General features: G+C 40.6%; 2 protein-coding genes across 5 annotated transcripts in view; one reads left to right on the forward strand and one right to left on the reverse strand.

The window, feature by feature from the left end:
* Positions 1–20,950, forward strand: part of LOC126252933 (centromere protein I-like) — a 370,827-nt gene that overhangs the window by 119,226 nt on the left and 230,651 nt on the right. For all 3 annotated transcript variants that reach the window (XM_049953938.1, XM_049953931.1, XM_049953948.1), the window contains exon 7: positions 4,794–4,838. In XM_049953938.1, coding sequence (XP_049809895.1) covers positions 4,794–4,838 — 45 coding nt within the window. The remainder of the gene's footprint in view (positions 1–4,793; positions 4,839–20,950) is intronic.
* Positions 1–20,950, reverse strand: part of LOC126252954 (uncharacterized) — an 80,806-nt gene that overhangs the window by 24,363 nt on the left and 35,493 nt on the right. The window lies entirely within an intron of this gene.

Here is a 20,950-nt window from a genome sequence, read left to right on the forward strand (position 1 = left end):
TGGAAAACAGTAAGGAAAATAAGTGAGGTAGCTATTCAAACGTTCAGATCATGTCTTTAGCATACTGACTGGACACCTGTTTATCTAGCAGAAACTGCTAATTCAAAATACAATTTATTCACAAATGAGATAGTAGGTACCTGTGAAAGTGTATTTCCAAAAAAGTCGTACAGAGTCCAACCTGCTAGGTCTGCAAAAAAACCATGGCTCACTAAGGGCATCATAGCTTCCTGTCAGAGAAAAAGACAACTCTACATAGCATCAAAGACTTCTAACAACCCTGCTCAGCTAAAACATTATAAACTCTACTGTAAAATTCTTGCCAAAGTAATTAAAAACTCTAAAAGTATGTGTATAGCATCTGAAATTACTAATTCTGAAAATAAAATTAAAACAATCTGGAATGTGATAAAGAGAGAAACAGGGACTGTAAACTACACCAAAGACAAAAATATTGTTTTAACTGTTGACAACTCAGAGATAACTAATAGTGAGGAAATTGCTGAAACCCTTAACCAACATTTTTTAACTGTCCCAACACAGATAGGTTGCCATGGTTCTGTAGATAAAGCTGCCTGTATAATGAAAAATAATTTTCCAGAACCTTTCAGTCAAATAAGTGTGCTTCCCATTACTGCCAATGAAATCAAAAAAATCATACAGTCTTTGAAAAATAAACATTCTGCTGGTATCGACGATATTTCAAGCAAGCTGTTGAAGGCTTGCTGTAGTGAAATGACCGAAGTTTTGTCTCACATCTGCAACACATCCATGCAACAAGGAGTGTTTCCAGACAGAATGAAATACTCTGTTGTCAGGCCCCTGTACAAAGCAGGGGACGCTACAAATGTGTCAAACTATCGCCCTATCTCTCTATTAACAACATTTTCAAAAGTCCTAGAAAAAGCTCTGTACAACAGGATTGTGGCACACCTTGGTGACCTGAACATCATTAACAGTCAGCAGTTTGGTTTTCAAAAGGGAGTTTCAATAGATAACGCAATTTTCTCATTCACAAATTATGTTCTATAGTCTATAAACAGCAAGAGGCTGCCAATTGGTGTCTTATGCGACCTATCAAAGGCGTTCGACTGTGTAGATCACCAGATACTCTTCAAGAAGGCCTGTCATTATGGAATTACAGGACCTGTAGGGAACTGGTTAAAATCGTACCTCGAAAATAGGAAGCAGAATATTATTTTAGATGTTTCAGATAGTGTATCACAATATATAGTGGACTCTGAGTGGGGAATTGTGCAGCATGGAGTGCCACAGGGATCAGTGCTTGGGCCCTTGCTGTTCCTCATATATGTTAATGACCTGCCTTTATCCATCAATAAGCAGTGTAAATTTACAATGTTCGCTGATGATACGAGCATTGTGGTGGATAATGTGTCAACTACTGACTTAGAATCTGAGGTCAATGATATCCTTAAAGAAGTTCTGGGTTGGTTTAGTATTAACTCCCTTTCAATAAACCTGAAAAAAAAAACAATTTTATCCAGTTCCAGACAACCCACAAAAACCCAAAAGAAATAGTTATCACACAGAATGATCAGATGATAAAGCAAGTGTACTTATCAAAATTCCTAGGCGTATACGTGGACAGTAGGCTGAACTGGGAACATCACATTCTACAAACACTAAAACGGCTGACGTCGGCAATATTTGCTTTACGAATTTTGTCATGCTTCAATGACATTACCATCTCAAAGTCAGCTTACTTTGGCTATTTTCATTCAGTCATGTGTTATGGCATCATCTTCTGGGGCAATACACCTGCCGCAAAGAAAATCCTCACCGCACAAAAAAGAGCAATAAGAATCATTTGTGGTGTACCCCCACGAACCTCATGTCGAAATCTTTTTAAACGACTTGGAATACTGACAGCAACATCTCAGTACATATATTCACTGATGTGCTTCATAATAAATAACCCAACTCTGTATGAAACGAATTGCCTACATCATGAACATAACACCTGAAGAAAAGAGGATTTCCACTGTGAGTTAAAGAACTTGACACTTATTCAGAAAGGGGTAAAGTACACTGGAACGAAAATTTTCAATTCCCTACCCAACAGCATCAAAAGTATAAGGAGTAGTACATCAGTATTTAAACGTAGCCTGAAAAATTATTTACTTGAGACCTCACTTTATTCACTAGAGGAATTCTTTCAGAGAAATAAGTAAAACCCAGATTGGAAAGATGTTTTTAAATTTTTTGACACTGTTTACTGTTAAACTAATGTAATAATGCCCTAATGTAAAAATTCCTGTTTTTCTCATTTCCATTTTTGGGTCACTTTTAAACTCAAAGTGGGAAGTTTTGATTACTGTTCAAGGTTAAAATAAATGCAATAATGCCCTAAATATGAAACTGATATCTTCACATTTATGTTGACTAGTTTTTAAGCTAATAAGTATGACTTTTGTGCACTGTTATTAATACTATAACAATGTCCTTATTCTATGTATTTTATTATGTACATTGACACGTTCCACATCTGAGTGACTTACTCACATGTACAGATCCATGGAACAAGTATATAAATAAATAAATAAATAAATAAATTCTCCCACGTCTATCTGTCTATCTCTTCCTCCCCATCTCTCTGTCCATTTCCTCCAGCCCTTCCTTCTAACTATATGTTCCTCCTTCCTCACCCTCTGACCATATTGTCCTCCACCTCTCTCTTTCAATCTCCTCCTACCCCTCCTCCCCTCTCTTTCTTTCTCCTCCTCCCCTCTCTTTCTTTCTCCTCCTCCCCTCTCTTTCTTTCTCCTCCTCCCCTCTCTTTCATTCTCCTCCTCCCCTCTCTTTCATTCTCCTCCTCCCCTCTCTTTCATTCTCCTCCTCCCCTCTCTTTCATTCTCCTCCTCCCCTCTCTTTCATTCTCCTCCTCCCCTCTCTTTCTTTCTCCTCCTCCCCTCTCTTTCATTCTCCTCCTCCCCTCTCTTTCTTTCTCCTCCTCCCCTCTCTTTCTTTCTCCTCCTCCCACTCCTCCCCTCTCTTTGTTTCCTCCTCCCCCTTGTTCTGTCCATCCCCTTCATTATCCATCTCAACCTGTCCCCAGCCATTCTCATTGGCACGTGTAGCCCCTGTAGTACAGTGTAATAAAGAGCACCAATACTGCTCTCAGAACATGCCTGTCATCAGGGCAGTCGGCACATCAGGGGCTTGAAAATTGTTTATTTGCCCCAGACTTCACAGGCCACCAGGCCGAGCCAGTACTACTCCAACATGACACGCCTGTCATCCAAGGCAGCATACATGTCAGGACCCGGAAAACTATTTCTCGCCCTGACATGTACACTGCCCTGCAAACCAGGTTGATTTGGCTGGCCAGTATTGTTCCCACACAACAAACCAGTCGTGCTGGCCAGCCTATACACCAGGGGATGTGAAAGACACACACACACACACACACACACACACACACACACAGTAAAGAGGAGTGATCTAGTGCAGACCTTAAGGCACGTCTTGTCTGATATTATAATATTAGTAGTTTTGTACCTATGTACAGTATTTGCTGTTTTTAGAACTACAAACTGTTTCCTATTTGTTAGGTAATATTTTATCGAGCCATAGACAGTGCCTCTAATGCCAATATCCAACAATATATCTAATAGTGGTGTAACACTGACACAATCTAAAACTTTTGAAATATCATGGTATGCACTAGTGACATGTTCCTTGTTGTCAGTACACTTACTACCTCATAAAGAAACACATTATTATTTATTTTTTTAAAGAAATTTTAATAAATCCTTGTTTCCATCCCAGCACTATCATTTCAAAAGTAGACGATTATGGTTTAAAAAGTTTATTTAAATCAAACCATTACTGCTTTCAGACTTATTACAAACCTGTCTTCAGATGGCACTCCTAGATTTTAATGCATTCCTGTTGGGGTCTAGTTTTGTAATCTTTATAGATTTTACGCAGGAAGGTAAAATTCGGTAAACTTACTGCAAATGTGCTTTTTCTTTTTGTCCTTGCAGAAACATACGTGAAATGATTTTAAAGTTAATAAAACATGAAATATGGCAAAAACTTGTTTGATATTTATTATTTTCTGTGGAACAAATTGGTTATGTATTTGTGTTATGCATTTTAAAGTTTCTACATTTTGGCTCATGGACTATGTCAGTGACACATTTCATGTCTTATTATAAAACCATTTCATATAAGTTTCTGTGAAGGCTAAAAAGAAAAAGAAAAACATCTGTAGTAAGTTTACCAAATTTTGAATGAAAAACTTTTGTTTACCTTTGTGCACAAAACTGACTGCAAAATTACTCTAAAATGAAGCCCCAGCAGGAAAACAAGGGGCATCTCATCTCCTATCAGATACAGATCCAAGCCAATGAGGTGCATTCTGCCATTCTGTTGGATGCCAGAACACTACAGGATACAGGTAAATGATGAAGCAGTGAAGGTCTTGGGAAAATACCATGATGCTCTCTCTCACCCCTCCCCCCCCCCTTCACCCCCCCCAATCCCTCTCTCTTTCACATCCCTTCCCCACACACTCCTTGTATGTCACTACTTTGCACCTGCAAAAGAGGTCTGTATGTTCTTGTTTCCTTACATGCAGCTAAAACAGTTGGATTTAATATTTTCTTGATTTTTGTTACAAATACACAATTTACAGAATGCTATGCCTCTTGCCCTCCCCTTTTTTCTGGTAGCTTTGTTGATATGTGATGTGACTGGATTAAATATTATGAATGCCTATTTAATAATTTGCTTCCATATTAAATATTCCCTGTGCTTTCTATTTTCAGGATGATGACAGTTCTGACAGTGAATCCAGTTATCCTATACAAAAGGTGAGAGACTTTTAGAGGTGTATTAAGAAGTACTACAACTGTGTTCAGCAATTCTGCTAACATTTAAAATGCAGCGGTCTTATATTATAGTTGTTATATTTCCTGTCATTCTTATCATCATCATCATCATCATCATAATTTTTTTCATTGTTCTGAGAAGCACTCAAGTATAAATCAGTGTTACATAAATGAGGAGATTACTCTGAGCTGATAAATATTGAACTATGACTTGCATGTGGCAGACCAGTTATCATATAACTTTTTAGAATATTGGCTCGAATAGATTCATACTTTCAAACGCTTTAACAACTGGACACAAAAGTTCAGAAATATCTGAGTCCATTAATTTCTTTGTTAAAGATAACACGAAGTTTATATAAAAGTCATGATTCTTTCCATAATAATAATTACAGAGAACAAGATGGAAAACTCTGTATGTAACCCGATTGTGTTAGTGAGTCAGTTTTGATTAATAATTAAACATTTTACGTTAACATTTATATTGCTCCTAGACTGATTCCCATTTCCATTCCCTATACATTTTTGCAAGTGTGAAATTCTTGATAACCACCACAGTCTAGTGATGGGCAGAGACTAAAAAGTTCTATCTAATTTGTGCTATTAAACACACACACACCTGGGGGGGGGGGGGGGGGCGCAACTCTTTGCAATCCAAACCATACAAACAGACATATTGATTTGGTGTCAGTTTGAATAAATCCACAACACACATACCAAGCCATCTGTCATCAAATCTAAATACTATTTCAGTTCACCACAAAACTAACATTTGTCACCCTTCTCTCCCCTCTCCCAGTCTCATATCCTGAGTACACTCTTGAATCACTGTTATGTAATAACACTCAGCTTGGTGGTGTCTGATTTTGACACTGCTTGTGAAACCAGTTTTCTTCTATGCGGCAGAGAGGGTAATGTGACATTCTTTGTTATTAGGTAGGGACCTAATACCATTGTTTAAATCTCATTCCTCTCTCTGGGATGCACGAAATTAGGCCACATGATCATGTTGATTGAAACCCTTCTGTTAGATAGGGACTTTTAACCTCGTGAGGTTAGTGCGGAAGCTCAGTGACGATGACAAAGACAAGCGTTTTGAGTTTTGTTCATAGTTGCAACAATTGAATGAGGATGAGGATGGCATTTTTGATCACTTAATTTTTAGTGACGAAGCCACTTTTCACACTAATGGGAAAGTGAACAGGCATAATTTTTGAATCTGGGTTACAAAGCACCCACACGAATGCATGGAATTTAAGCGTGATTCCCCAAAGGTAATGTTTCTTGTGCCTTGTCACGCCGAAAACTGTATGGGCCATTCTTCTTTGCCGAGAGCACTGTCACTGATTGTTCCTACTTGGACATGTTGCAGCAATGGCTGATGCTTCAAATGCAATCAGACACTCTGTTCCTCTTTCAGCAGGATGGGGCTCCACCCAATTTTCATCATGTAGTTCGTGAGTATCTGGACATGGAGCTCCCGCATCAATGGATCAGCTGTACTGCAAAAGGGGACAGCTGTTTCATGAAATGGCCTCTCCGATCACCAGATCTCACTCTGCGTGAATTTTTTTTTGTGGGGACACATTAAAGATCTGGTGTATGTACCACCTCTACTACGTGATGTAGCAGACCTCCAGGAGAGAATACAGGAAGTGACTGCTAAGTCGAGAATGCCATGTTGGGACGGGTATGGCAAGAACTCAGTTACCATATTGACTGCCGGGTCATTCATGGTCCGCATATCGAATGTTTGGAGAAAAAAAAAAAAAAAAAAACTTTAAGAATTTCTCTTCAAAATGCAATATTTATGATATCTGTACAATGTTTAATTCTTGTGCAATAAATAATTGAAAGTGTTCCCGGACTTTATGTGCACCCTGTATATGTAAATAACTATTTTAAATGCATTATCCTTCAAGTTTACCGATATTATGTAAAGGTTTTCTCTTTGTGACCTGCGGATTAATATTGGTAATCTACTCATCTGACCGAGTATAGCTTGTAACGCCCCATTCCACAGCTTTTTATATTGGTATGACTACCAACCAGATGTCCACCAGGACAAACGGCCACTAAAATACAGTACTATTCGGTAGGTTCCTACATTTCTCCACCCAAAAACACAGACCAAGATATCTTATGCGAGATCAGTGTAGCACTGCCGGTGCATCTATTTAAGCCACATCACTCGGATTCAAAACAGTGGACAATGATAGGTTCTAACACCAATCCTGAAAATTGTGACCTGTGCTTCCTTCCAGAGAGTGGCACTAGTCATCTCAAAGTCAGCCGAGTGTCTAAAGAAAATGAGGATTGCCTCTGAACAAAGGCAACAGGCATCATCAATCATAACATGCAGCTAGCCGCACAAGTGCATTCAATAAGTGCACAGGGGCTTCTTTCCAAAACTGACTGACATTTTTCTGTGGCGCACTACTACACACTCAATACCGGAGACCATGCTCTGCTTGTGTCTATTTATTTTCGGACAAAGAAAGTTCTAAGCCAAGTAATCTGTGCTCAACTGATGAACTACAATGAGGCCCCTATGGCACGAAAATTGGAAATCAGCTCATTGAGCAGGTTCACACCACTGTGATGTTCTCATTACATAACTGTGGTGCAACAAGAAGAGCAATGTTGCAAAAAGATAATGAGCACTGATATGGTAACTAAGACTAAGATAAAGTCTCACTAAAAGTGAAGTTCAAGCTGTGTAGTAAGTACTCGGTACAACCAGCCTGTGTGTGAAAGCTTTACCATTATCATGCTGTAGCTGCTATTGATGCTCAGGGTTGAAAGACAGCAATGTGATGAAAGTATGTGATCTCTCTCTTGGCACTTATCAAAAGTGAGAGATCACTTCCCATATTCACTCCTGGTGCTCTGATGCATCACGTGGTAGAGGCGGTACATACACCAGATGTTTAATGTGTCCCCACAAAAATACTCACACGGAGTGAGATTTGGTGATCAGGGAAGCCATTTCATGAAACAGCTGTCCCCTTTTGTAGCACCGCCGATCCATCGAGGTGGCAGCTCCGTGTCCAGGTCATGATGAAAATGGGGTGGAGCCCCATCCTGCTGAAAGATGAACAGAGAGTCTGATTGCATTTGAGGCATCAGCCATTGATCCAACATGTCCAAGTAGGAATATCCAGTGACAGTGCTCTTGGTGAAGAGTCTTCGACGTGACGAGGCACGAAAACATTACCTTTGGGGAATCACGCTTGAATTCAATGCATTCGTGTGGATGCTTTGTACCCCAGATTCGACAATTATGTCTGTTCACTTTCCCATTAGTGTGAAAAGTGGCTTCGTCACTAAAAATTAAGTGATCAAAAATGCCATCCTCATCCTCATTCAATTATTGCAACTACGAAGAAAACTCAAAACGCTTGTCTTTGTTGTCATCATTGAGTTTCTGTACTAGCTCCAATTTGGATGGTTTCATAGATAGCTTCTGTTCCAGGACTTTCCACACTGTCATTGGAGTCATTTCGAGTTCACTGGATGCACAATGCACTGATTTCTTTGGGCTCCTTATGAATGTATCTCGTACGTGTTCCACATTCACTTCACTCACACTTGTACGTCCGCTTCTCTTGGCCGGGCACAAGCAACCCATTGTAACGAATTTGTTGTGTCAGTGGCAAATGGCCTTCCTTGTTGGTGGCTTCTTACCATACTTTGTTCTAAACATCCGTTGAAGAGCTGTAGCACTCTTGTTTTTTTTTTTTTTTTTTTAACTCCAACACACAGAAAGCTCACTCCACACCTAAACTTGCCATGTTTGTGACTATTGCTGACTATCAGCAAAATACCAGACTATGCTGAGGCAGTATACACGAAAAAAACTTTCAGGGTTTCTCCTCAAAATGATATATGTATGATATCTGTACAATGTTTGGTTCTTGTGCAATAAATAATTGTAAGTGTTCCCGGACCTTATGTACGCCCTGTATAATCCTAATTCAGTTTACCTTTGTATGAAATAGAGTAGCTTCAAAATTTTAGATTCTAATAGGAGGGTTGGAACTTTAATAGTGGTAACTATTTATTTACAGCTTGTACAAAATAGATACATGGCTGTGCTTGTGTTCCAAAAATGAACAGCATAGAGATAGAAGTGATGACACTTTCTGCAGGGCCTGACCATCCTTTTGCAGGACAATGCTCAAGCACGTACAGTGCAAGCTGTTACTGATTTGTTTGACTGATGGGATTGCTAAGTGCTATATCACCTACTGCACGCCCCTGACTTAAGCCCTCGTGAGTTCAACTCAATTTCTAAACTGAAGGAATTGAATTGATCCTGTAAGATTACATTGTGTGCAGTAAATGTACATGTAATATAGGACATGTCAAAGTATTAACATTCTTTATCACTTATTTTTCTACACCTTCAGCTTACATTTTTACATCACTAATAATGAGTAACAATATATACAAATTTAATGGCATAAGTATTCTGCAACACTGTAAAACTCTTTTCCAATGAGTTTCTTTGGAAAGTCATTGTGAAGTACACTATCTTGCAGTTTTTTTGGCAGACTTCTTAGTAGTCTGATACCAGAGTACTGGGGTCCTTTTTCTAGCATTGCCAGTCGGTGGGGTATGCTCCGTACTTCATTCCTCCTTCTTGTATTGTGGGTGTGTACACTAGCATTTGTAATCCAGTCCTCACTACCTTTTGTGATGTACATTATTGTTTTGTATATATACAACGATGAAAAAGTTAAGATACCTAAATTCTTGAAACAGTTTCTGCACATTTCAGAGGTCTTTCTGCTTAAAATGGTCCTAATTGCTTTTTTTTTTTTTTTTTTTTTTTTTTTTTTTTTTTTTTTTTTTTTTAAAATGTGAACACTCGTTTTGTCTCTTGTTTGTTTGAGTTTCCCCACACAGTCACTCCATACTGTAAGTATGGTTCGAAAAGTCCGTGATACACTGTACACAGAAGGTTCTTGTCTGAGTACTGTGATAGCTGCATCATTAAGAATGTGACAGCGCTCAGTTTCTTACAGACATTATTAATATGTTTTTTCCATTTCAGTTCGTTATCCACAAGAATACCTAAGAATCTAGCAGATTCTACTTCATCCAGCCTTGTTCCATCAACCTCTAAATCCATGTCTACAGCCTTTTCCTTGTTTTTAAACACTGCATACATAGTCTTTTTTAGATTTATAACCAGTTCATTTTCCAACAGCCATTGAGCTGTGACATTTGCAGATATGTATGTTCTTCTCTCAAGCTGTTCCATATTTTGGTCGCTATTTAGTATTGTCATGTCATCAGCATACAATATTTTCTTTTCTTCCTCCTCAACACCTATATCATTAACAAACACATTAAATAACAATGGCCCCATTACCGAACCCTGCGGCACTCAATATTTGATGGATTTGGTTTCTGATTGGTACAAGTTTCCTAATGATACATATTGCTTGCGGTTGCACAAGTATGATTTTATCCATTCACCTGGTTGCCCCGGAATGCCATAGTTGCTTAATTTTTGTATCAGCATTTCATGGTCAATGGTGTCAAATGCCTTTGACAGATCCAAAAACATTGCAGAGACAACCTTTTTCTCATCTAAGGACTGTAAAATGTATTCTGTTAGACTGGCAATTGCTGATTCTGTAGATTTACCCTTTCTGAAACCATGTTGTAAAGGTATGAGAATGTTATGTTTGTCCAAATAGTTAACTAATCTAGTATACATAAGCATTTCTAAGATTTTTGAGAAACCTGATATCAGTGAAACTGGTCTGTAGTTGTTGGGATCATCCTTACACCCTTTCTCGTACACTGGCACTACCTTCGTTATCTTCAGTTTTTCTGGAAAAATTGCATCTCTGAAAGAACGGTTTGCTATGTTCAGCAGTGGTGTTATTATCCCCTCACATACCAGCTTTATGACATGGTTTGATATTTCATCACCACCAGCTGATTTCTTGGACTCCAGTTTCTGTATAGTTTTCCGCAATTCATCTTCCGTGACTGGTCTTAAGAACATAGTACTGCATGCTCTTTTTGGTACCTTAATACCCTTCTGTTTTTTACTATTTCTTTCCAATTTTAAGTTTTCTACTACACTGATATAGTTATTATTCAGTATGTTTGCTATTTCGATACCATCTGTGACCACTGTGTTGTCTATTTTAATTGACCGTGAAACACTTCACGGCATTCGCTTCAGAACTGTTACAAATTCATCGAGCAATAGACTGTGTCACTCGAACTGTCTACACAACTGGCACTGCTAAGAGTATCGTACGACATCACTGGCAATGGGTTATACACAAAGCTGGAGACTGCTTTGAACGTCAGTAAAACTTTGAAACACGTATCTGTTTTGTACGAGCTGTAAATAAATAGTTGCCACTGTTGAGGTTCCAATCCTCGTATTTTACTTTTTCTGTCACTTTCCCATTATCTTTCATTGATTGTGCGTATCATTGCTAATTTTATCTGTTTTTGGACATTTCTAACGAGGGAACCTCCCCATCGCACCCCCATCAGATTTAGTTATAAGTTGGCACAGTGGATAGGCTTTGAAAAACTGAACACAGATCAATCGAGAAAACTGGAAGAAGTTGTGTGGAACTATGAAAAAAATAAGCAAAATATACAAACTGAGTAGTCCATGCGTAAGATATGCAACATAAAGGGTATAATGAGGTCAGAAGCGCCGTGGTTACCGTGAGGAGCTGCGGAAGGAGAGGTCCTTGGTTCAAGTCTTCCCTCGAGTGAATATTTTAATTTTTTATTTTCAGGTTATGTGACAAACTCTTATGTTTTCATCACTTTCTTGCGAGTGATTACCACATCCGCAAGAAAACCTAAATCGGGCAAGGTAGAAGAATCTTTTTACCCTTTCGCCAAGTGTACAAGTTAAGTGGGTCGACAACGTATTCCTGTCATGTGACGCACATCCCGTCACCAGTGTCGTATAGAATATATCAGACGTGTTTTCCTATGGAGGAGTCGGTTAACCTATGACCGTACGATCAAATGATTTCGGTTCCCATTGGAGAGGCACGTCCTTTCGTCTACTAATCGCACGGTTTTGCGGTGTGGTCGCAAAACACAGACACTAAACTTATTACAGTCAACAGAGACGTCAATGAACGAACGGACAGATCATAACTTTGCCAAAATAGAGTAAGTAAACTTTTCACTCGAGGGAAGGCTTGAACCAAGGACCTCTCCTTCAGCAGCTCCTCACGCTAACCAGGGGACCACGGCACTACTGTCCTCACATTACCCTTGATGTTGCCTATCTTACACATGGACTACTCAGTTTGTATATTTTGGTTATTTTTATCATAGTTCCACACAACTTCTTCCTGTTTTCTCGATTGATCTCCGTTCAGTTTTTCAAGGCCTATCCTCTGTGCCAACGTATAACTAAATCTGAGGGGGGTGCGATGGGGAGGTTCCCTTGTAAGTTTCCCACAAAATGTATACTATATTGTCAGTTGTAAACTACACTTCTGCTCCCCACAAATTTTGTCAGTGCCAGTGTTCTTGTTCAGACATTAACGGCCTCCTAAGTTTAGTGTTAAATTGTGGGAGCTCCAGGTTGGAATATCAACAGTATCAGGAAAAGGGTATATGACTACTCAGTGTAAAGAGGTTCCATTGCGTTGCAGAAAGGCACAACGAAAAGGATGTTACGCAAAATAGCTTTGGGCCAAAGCCTTCTTCAGCAAAGAAAACACACACACACACACACACACACACACATATATATTCACATAAGCAAGTATATCTCATGCACACATTACCTCTACCTCTGGGAGCTCCGACTGGTATGTGACAGTCATGTGAATAGCAATCTGGAGTTGGGTGGGGAAAGGGGAGAGATAGCAGGGCATGGATGGGGGTAAAGAAGAGTGTTGTCTGGCAGGGTGCGCAGGGACTAGAGACTGCCAGGTGCAGCATTGGAAGGTGGAGGAGGAAGACCAGAAAAGGAGACGAGCAAAGAAGGGGAAATAACAGGCAGGTATGCTGGCAGAAGGTGCCACATAAAGAGGGTGAGGGAATATGAAAAGGGAGGAGGTTATAGCACAAGGGAGCGGAAACTGTTGGGGGAGGGTGAGTGGACAGTAAGTTACCATAGGTTGAAGCTGGGGTAATTTTGGGAGTGGGGAATGTGTTGTAAGAATTACTCCCATCTGTGCAGTTGATAAAAGTTAGTGGTGGAGAGGAGGAACCAGATGGCTCAGGTTGTGGAGAAACCATTGAAATCAAGCATGCTGTGTTTCAGCTGCCTGTTGTGGCACAGGGTGGTCTACTTTGGTCTTGACCACAGTTTGGCAATGGCCGTTCGTCCTGGTGGACAGCTGGTTGGTAGTCATACCAACATAAAAAGCTGTGGAGGATTCCTGTGGCAAGGGGCTGTGAATGGGAGTGGTATAAAAGTGGACTAGTATGTTGTGGAGGTGGAGTGTGCAATGAAACACCACTTTTGGGAAGGATCTAGTGTAGTATCTCGGTAATTTCAGGGCATGATGATAAATGGTCATAACCCTGACAAAGGATACAGTTCAGTTGTTTCAGTCTGGGGTGGTACTGGGTGATGGCTTTTGTAGCTGACTCTTGGTGCTCGTGGAACGGTGAGGGTGTATGGCAAAATGGCACGTGCAATCTGTTTGCAAACTCGTTGGTGAAGTAGTAGGTTAAAGCAATCAGTAATTTTTTTCTTTGCTTATGATGCACACTACTTTCTTGCATATTGTTGCTTCACTCCTTAAAGGAAAATTATAGTTTACGTTGTGCAACAGATAATGGAATTAAGAAGAGAAAAAGTGAGGTTACTTTAAAGTTGTTATATGACCCAGCTATAACATGAACTAATTTTGTCACATGACTAGATATGATCACACTCCAATTCAATGTAGTGCACTTGTTACCTTGTAGTGTGAGTGTGAAAAATGTACCATTATGGGAAGCTCTTGCAAGTTGCTGCCAATGTCATTAGTCTTACTGACAATGAGAATGGTGTCGTATATTGGCAATAGGAAAGGCAACTGAAGTTGCAAACAAATGTTGACATGCAAAAGTGAGGTATATCAGTGGCATGCAAATTACAGGAGCGGGGACATGACGCAAAATGGAGCAGGATTCAAGTATCTATTCCAAAACAGAATAAGTAAAATGCATGCAATTAAAATTTAATTTTTGATGTAGGTAAATGAGTTACTGGACAGCAGCTTCTGTGAAATTATAAACAGTACAAGAAAATGCAACCATTGCAACAATTCAGTTTTTGCCACTCAGAACTGGACTTCCAGTCTAGCAAAGAAACTGTAAGATAAGCTATTCCACCTAACACGTGTGTTATTTCCTGTATTTTCGTGTGTAACGTCCTGTGTCACATGAACTTGTGTCTCGTCCACCAACCCTTCCCCAACCACCATGCCTTCTCTCTATTCCAGGTCACACATACTAAGCTGGCCGCGGTGGTCTAGCGGTTCTCGGCGCGCAGTCCGGAACCGCGAGACTGCTACGGTCGCAGGTTCGAATCCTGCCTCGGGCATGGATGTGTGTGATGTCCTTAGGTTAGTTAGGTTTAAGTAGTTCTAAGTTCTAGGGGACTGATGACCACAGATGTTAAGTCCCATAGTGCTCAGAGCCATTTGAACACACATACTAACTTCTCCTAAGTAATCACTTCTGCTGTCCCCCTTCTTCACACTTATCCACCAACAAGCCTCATTACAATCTTTTTATTTATTTTTTCTTTGCTCTCATTGTGTCTTCGTGCCAATTTATGTTGGTTTTCACCTTTCTATTGGCCTACTCCTTCAGATTTCATCTTGGTTTCCCCAACTCCATCCATTTCATCCTTTTAGTGATTTTTCCCACATGTTTGAGTGTGTTTCTGCGAATTTTTTCAGACATATTTCTCTGCTATCTACATATTTTGAAGTGCGTTTATCCTCCTCTATTGATCCTTTCTCCTTCCATCTGCGTCAATACAGAAAATTTTTCTTATCCCTAGCCGGAACCCAGTCCTACATACTTTTCCTGCATTGTTGCTTGGCTCATGGAATCACCCGCTGATGGCCATACCATCAAATTACCCTTCTCCGGCTTCCACCCTTCCTCCCACAATGACCTCCATCTATTCAGATTCCGCCAATCCTTAGCCCTTACCAACATAGTCCTGCAAAACCATATCAATTAGGTCCAAACCTCCTTGCAATACCTAGTCTCCATCCATAAAATTCTCCTGCTATGTAATTCGAAATTCCTGGGTCCCATATCACACATTGAAACCCTTGCCTTCCAGGAACTAGAGCAGCATGCACAACGCCACCTCAAAAAACTCTCCACCCTGTTCACTTCCTACTCCCGCCGTGGACTCCCACTATCCACCACCTCTACAACAACCTCCAAACCTCCCCCACATCCCCTCCTATCTGACAAATCCTGCCTCGCAGACCTACTCCATTTACCTCATCCTCAAAAACTCCCTCCCACAACCATACAGAATCCAGAAACTAAACAGACCCAAGGCACAGTCATAAAGCTTTCCTCCAAAAGCCTTAGCCCCACAGAAGTATTGGTCCTTTCTAAAGGCCTCTCCTTTCGCCCCTCTCCCAAATTCAGTCATGCAGGACTTATGAAAGACCTTCTCTCCTTCTCCCGGTCCCTACGGTGGAAACACATTTTCACTATCAACCCTACATATCAGACTCAACCCAAGACCAATGTTGAACAGTCTCGCACTTAGTTCAGTCTACCATCCAGACTTGATCCACTCGTGCTGCCCTCGAATCACCCCTCGCTAATGTTCCAGAATTTCTAAACCTCGAACCCCTTCTCCCCCTCCCCCTCCCCCTCCCCTCTCCCCCTACCCCCTTCCCCCCCTCTCCACCTTCCCCCTCTCCCTTCCCTGTTCCCATTCCAGTGCTCTATTCCACCAGCACGCCCACAGTCTCTTTACCTCCCTCCTTTCCACTAATGCCCTCCGTCTGACCTCCTGACTGCACCTAGATGGCCTACACTCTCTCCACCTCATCCCGTATGCTGCCACAAGCAGCACTTTACTGTCCCCCACCCTTTCCCTGCTATCCTTCCCCATCTCCACCCAGCCACCACCTTACCACCGCCGCCTGCTTGCATCTCCCATCGTGTGCAGCTGCTCGCGATGTTGCATTTGCATGTGCGCTTGTAATATTGTTACAGATCATGCAGTTAGTTTGCTTTTAGTGTTGTGACATCAGATTTTACTGTTGTGATATTAGAAGACTAAACAAAAAAGTGTATAATGACTACTAGAGGAGAGAGATTTTGATGGACAAGGAAACTATAACGAAATCAGTTGATGTTGATTTGGATGAAGTGTCGGCATTATCATTGGCAACTTAAACAGTAGATGATGAATCAGTGGTTGCAGCTGGGGAAAATAAATACATCACTGGGGTTTTACAGGTAGTGCCAGTGGAGTGTCGTGAGCAGCCAAGGTACACCCTGGTTATGTTCATGAACTACATAGTCACTTCATTCAGAATAACTTGCAGACATGTAGCATTTGACAGTGCTCCAGTAGTGAAAGTACTAGATTGTACGCTATTACTACTTCCCCTCCCTGCTTCTCAGGTATAAGCGCAATGGTGTTGCCACTGTGGCCAAGTAATCAGTTTGCTTTGCAGGGTAGTATTAGTTTCTGTTCTTTTAAACATTGCACCAACCACAGTGCAGACCCACCACGAGTGTTGTCGTCGGGCACAAGATGAGGTAGTTGCTGTTCATGAACATCTGTAAATCACCCTGACTGCCTTTAAGTGACTGGCTACTGTTGCAGATGGGTGTGTTGGGCAAGTTACCAAGTGTCGTGCACCAGAAATACCAAAAACATCTCAAGTACTATCCCCTCACACTGACACTGTTTTAAATACACAAACCATTAATAGTCATCAGCTTGACGGTAAGTGACAAATCGGTGGTAGGTCAAGTGTTCCTATACAGGGGAGACAAGGATCAGGGAGAGCTCAAGGTACTATACCCATACCTCATACCAGAAAGATTGTGATTCTGTCTCCCTCTGAAACAGCACATTTCACCCTTTCAGAGGCCCTTCTGTATTGTGTGTCAGGGGGGACTTGTGCAAAAGGGTATGACTGTTTTGACCACTTGCAGTTTGACAGTACAGCAAGTAGTGGTACCCATTAGGGCAACTTCAGCATGGGGTGGGAATGATCACCATGTGCACTAAACATGTTGAAGGCTTTTCCAGCAGCCATTTAGTGAACAGAGTGCAATCATCTGGAGAGTGTGGCATATGTTGGAACAAACAGTGTCTCTCACCCGAGGTCCAAAGTTGTACTTGGATCAATCCAATGACTGGGAGGGATGATAGAAAAGATTAGCAATTTCAACAGTACTCACAATTTTTAGCTTTTTCCCTGTATCTGAATGTGGTCTACTGGTCCTGACTCAAATAGAAGGTTCTGTGAAACACCTGTCCGTGACTTCCTAGCAACTTGTAGGACTGAGATGGGACCCCCAAAGTTCCCTCTTTGAACTCCCAGCAGAATGGATGTACCTCTGGTGGGCATCAACACCAAAACTAACAAGAGGACGCATGTCACCAGTCCTCCTCGAACACTTGGCTGCTAGTCAGAATTTGTTTTTAATAGTTGAAAGGAAGGGAGGCAACTTTGAGAAAGTTTCACCTTTCTACATTCAAAAAGGTTTAAGAACATTACTAGCACTTCAAAATCTGTCAGGCGGATGTGAAATGGGACACTGTTGGTTGAAACTTCTAGTTGCCAACAAGCAACAAACCTCCAGGAACCTAATGTCTCGGGGGAAATGTGCAATCAAATAGAGCTCCACAACACCTTGAGCTGCAGCAAACGTGTTGTCTCATGCACAGATACTGTGGATATTCCCAACGAAGAAATGAAAGATGAATGGGCACAAGAAGGTATCATTGACATGTAAAATATAATGAAAAGGGCAGATAGCGATCTGGTCAAATCAGACTTCTTTATCCTTACTTTCAGTTGCAAAAAAAAAAAAAAAAAAAAAAAAAAATGGTTCAAATGGCTCTGAGCACTATGGGACTTAACATCTTAGGTCATCAGTCCCCTAGAACTTAGAACTACTTAAACCTAACTAACCTAAGGACATCACACACATCCATGCCCGAAGCAGGATTCGAACCTGCGACAGTAGCAGTCCCGCGGTTCCATACTGCAGCGCCTAGAACCGCACGGCCACCCCGGCCGGCCTTTCAGTTGCAGAAAACTTCGAGAGCATATCAACACAGATTTCCATCACTTGACTGTGCGGCCTTATGTCCCCAACCCAGTGCATTCTTTTAAATGCCAGCACTTTTTAATACCACTCTAGCACATAAGGGCAGATTCACTTGTGGCAAATGTGGTACGGCCAGCCATGGTGGCCATTATTTTAGAGCAGCTCCACCAATGGAGGTTTAATGGCCATTTTCTCCTCTTCATACAGTCCTCCTTATCTGAGCACTTTTTTAGGTATCGAGTTGGTGATGTGTTGTCGAATTGTTTTGAGCAGGAGAATGACAGGGTGTTTCTTAGGGAGCAGTATAACATCTATAGTAAGGATTCTGGTCCTTATTTATGAATGATTTTTCAGTTTTCTGTTCCTCCTCCAGTAATGCAATGGCGACTTCTTAGTTGCAACTTACTGTAAAGATGTTAGGGGAATGTGCTGCAAATATGTCTTCAATTTGTGTGTGTGTGTGTGTGTGTGTGTGTGTGTGTGTGTGTGTGTGTGTGTGTGTGTGTGTGTGTTTCTGGGCCTCGTTTTTGATTCCAGGTTGTCATTGTCCTGAAGGCACTATCATAAAGTCCCTTAACTACAGGTCTCGGGGAGTGGACAGGGTTTATCTGCTCCATCCAGCATGAGGGGATCAGGATGGTCACGGGTGCTTGTAGGATGAGCCATGTACCCAGTATCTGTGCTGAGAGTGGGGAACCAACACTCACCATCTGGCGGCAACTCTTCATAGTAGGTCAACAATATAATGTGCTTGCTGCTCACAGTTCAACAGCATTCCATACTATTGTTCATCCGGTTAGAAACACCTTTTTTCCAGTCGTCCATGAGCAACAAGGCTGTTTCAGATCTGCATGAAGCATGTGCAGGAACCACTTGGTGTGGGGGAAACTACAACCCCAAATCCAAGGTTTCAATGAACTGCAGCCCCGATTACTACAGAGGCCCATTGTAATTTTTTGATTTAGTGCACTTCAGGAATTGCTGCACTTGCACATCTATTTTTAATACATTATTTTTTGGCATTTTTAATTGAGCACCACAACTATATAGCTGTATTCACAGATGAATCTAACCAAGAGGACTCCATTGGCAATCCTGTTGTTTTTATTCTAGGACTGAGTAGGGATGAGACTCCTAGATCTTTGGATCCATAGACCAGCACTTTACCACTGAATCACAGTAACAGTCTTTAATACATTGGGTAGAACTGAAGACACAATTAGTTACAAAATTGTCATTGGAGGAAGTCTTCTGGATGTAACTCAGCAGTGGTGCAAAGCCGCAGTATGTTGCTTACTGCTTGGCAACTTGTTAATTGCTCCTTTCATTGCACACCACCACTTCTTTCACTCAGGAGCCTGTAACACACACACAAGTACCATTACTCTGCCAAACCCAAATGCTAAAGTATTGTATCAAGCAACAGGTGATTATACTCTACTGTTACGTTGCAAGTGCTGGCCTTTGTGACCTGTGTATCATGCACAATTTTTGATCCTGTATCTGTATGTCCTCTTTGCTCACACTGAGCTATGCAAAGTGAGATTGTGAAAAACCATCGAAGTTGAATCATAACAGCAGATGTCAGAGTGCCCCATAATAATCAAGTTACTATCACTGTCATTTTTTATTCTAATGACATCTAATCCTTTCGTCAAGCTACAAGTATTCTTTAATACTGAATGCTCAATGGACATATGAAGATAATCGCACATACTATTGTTCGAGATAAAATAAATGTATCAGCCGATAAAATATAGTCTGTAATTCATGTTCTTATTCCTCGTGTTCCTTCGCGTTGCCACTGTTTTCACACATATATGGAACATGCAAATTTTTGTCTTTTGATTACTACCTTATAATAATTCTGTGTTTCTTACAGAAGAGTTGTGAGAGTCTCCTTGTTTTTATTTGTGGTCTGCTTTTATCTTTTCCCACTTTTTTATGTTTTCTATCTATTCTTTTCCCTGTCAGTAACTTGTTTCACAAATCTCTAAATGTGGATATTTGTGTAAGTCAGTTAATCATTGTAACTTATGTCAAGGAATTGTTCACTTAATTGGCGATGTTTATCATTCTAAAATCACCTGGCAGATAAACTGTCTACATCATTTTCTGTTTAAGTAAACTGTCTGATATGCAAAAGTGTTTTCATGACAGTGATTGTTGGCATTACTCAGGAGGAAGATTTTATATTCTAGACAAAGTTAAAGGATGGTATCAGCACAAACAATGTTAGGAGGTAATTGCAGTGTAAAATTGCTTGGGTAAAAAAAAACAAGTCAAGCGAAATGTAGTACAGGCTGAAGTTTAGAAAAGTGGAATGTTCCAGAATATTCTTTGTATTTCTGACTGGTGCTTACAGTTTCACAAAATAAATGTGTATTTCTTCTTTGTGCCTCCAGTTAATATTAGGTTGTGTTTTTGGCGTCCTTCCAGTTACTTTGCTCATTTTTCATTATGCATATAGAAGATAAATGTACCCTGGTGATCAGAATTAAATCGGCATACATTGTGAGAGTGATCAGGAAATCACAGTCTGAACCACCTAAGAATAAATGTAGCTGGTGCATTTCCAGAACCTTTTAACTGTTTGCGAAAGAGGAAATGGAGTGGTAGGAGTAAGTGAGGTATTTGCTCTCTAGCAAAGGCTAATTATTGTTCTGTGGTGTTTGATGAAAAGATATGTATCTTTCCTCACAGTGTCAGCTACTAAGAAAAAAAAAATTAAAAGAGAAAAATAAGTTAGACTAACTTGCTTTCAATGTTATATAATAGTATGCCTGTGCATCTGTATATGTGCATAT

This window comes from Schistocerca nitens, chromosome 1 (genome assembly GCF_023898315.1).
Source record: "Schistocerca nitens isolate TAMUIC-IGC-003100 chromosome 1, iqSchNite1.1, whole genome shotgun sequence".
NCBI lineage: Eukaryota > Metazoa > Arthropoda > Insecta > Orthoptera > Acrididae > Schistocerca > Schistocerca nitens.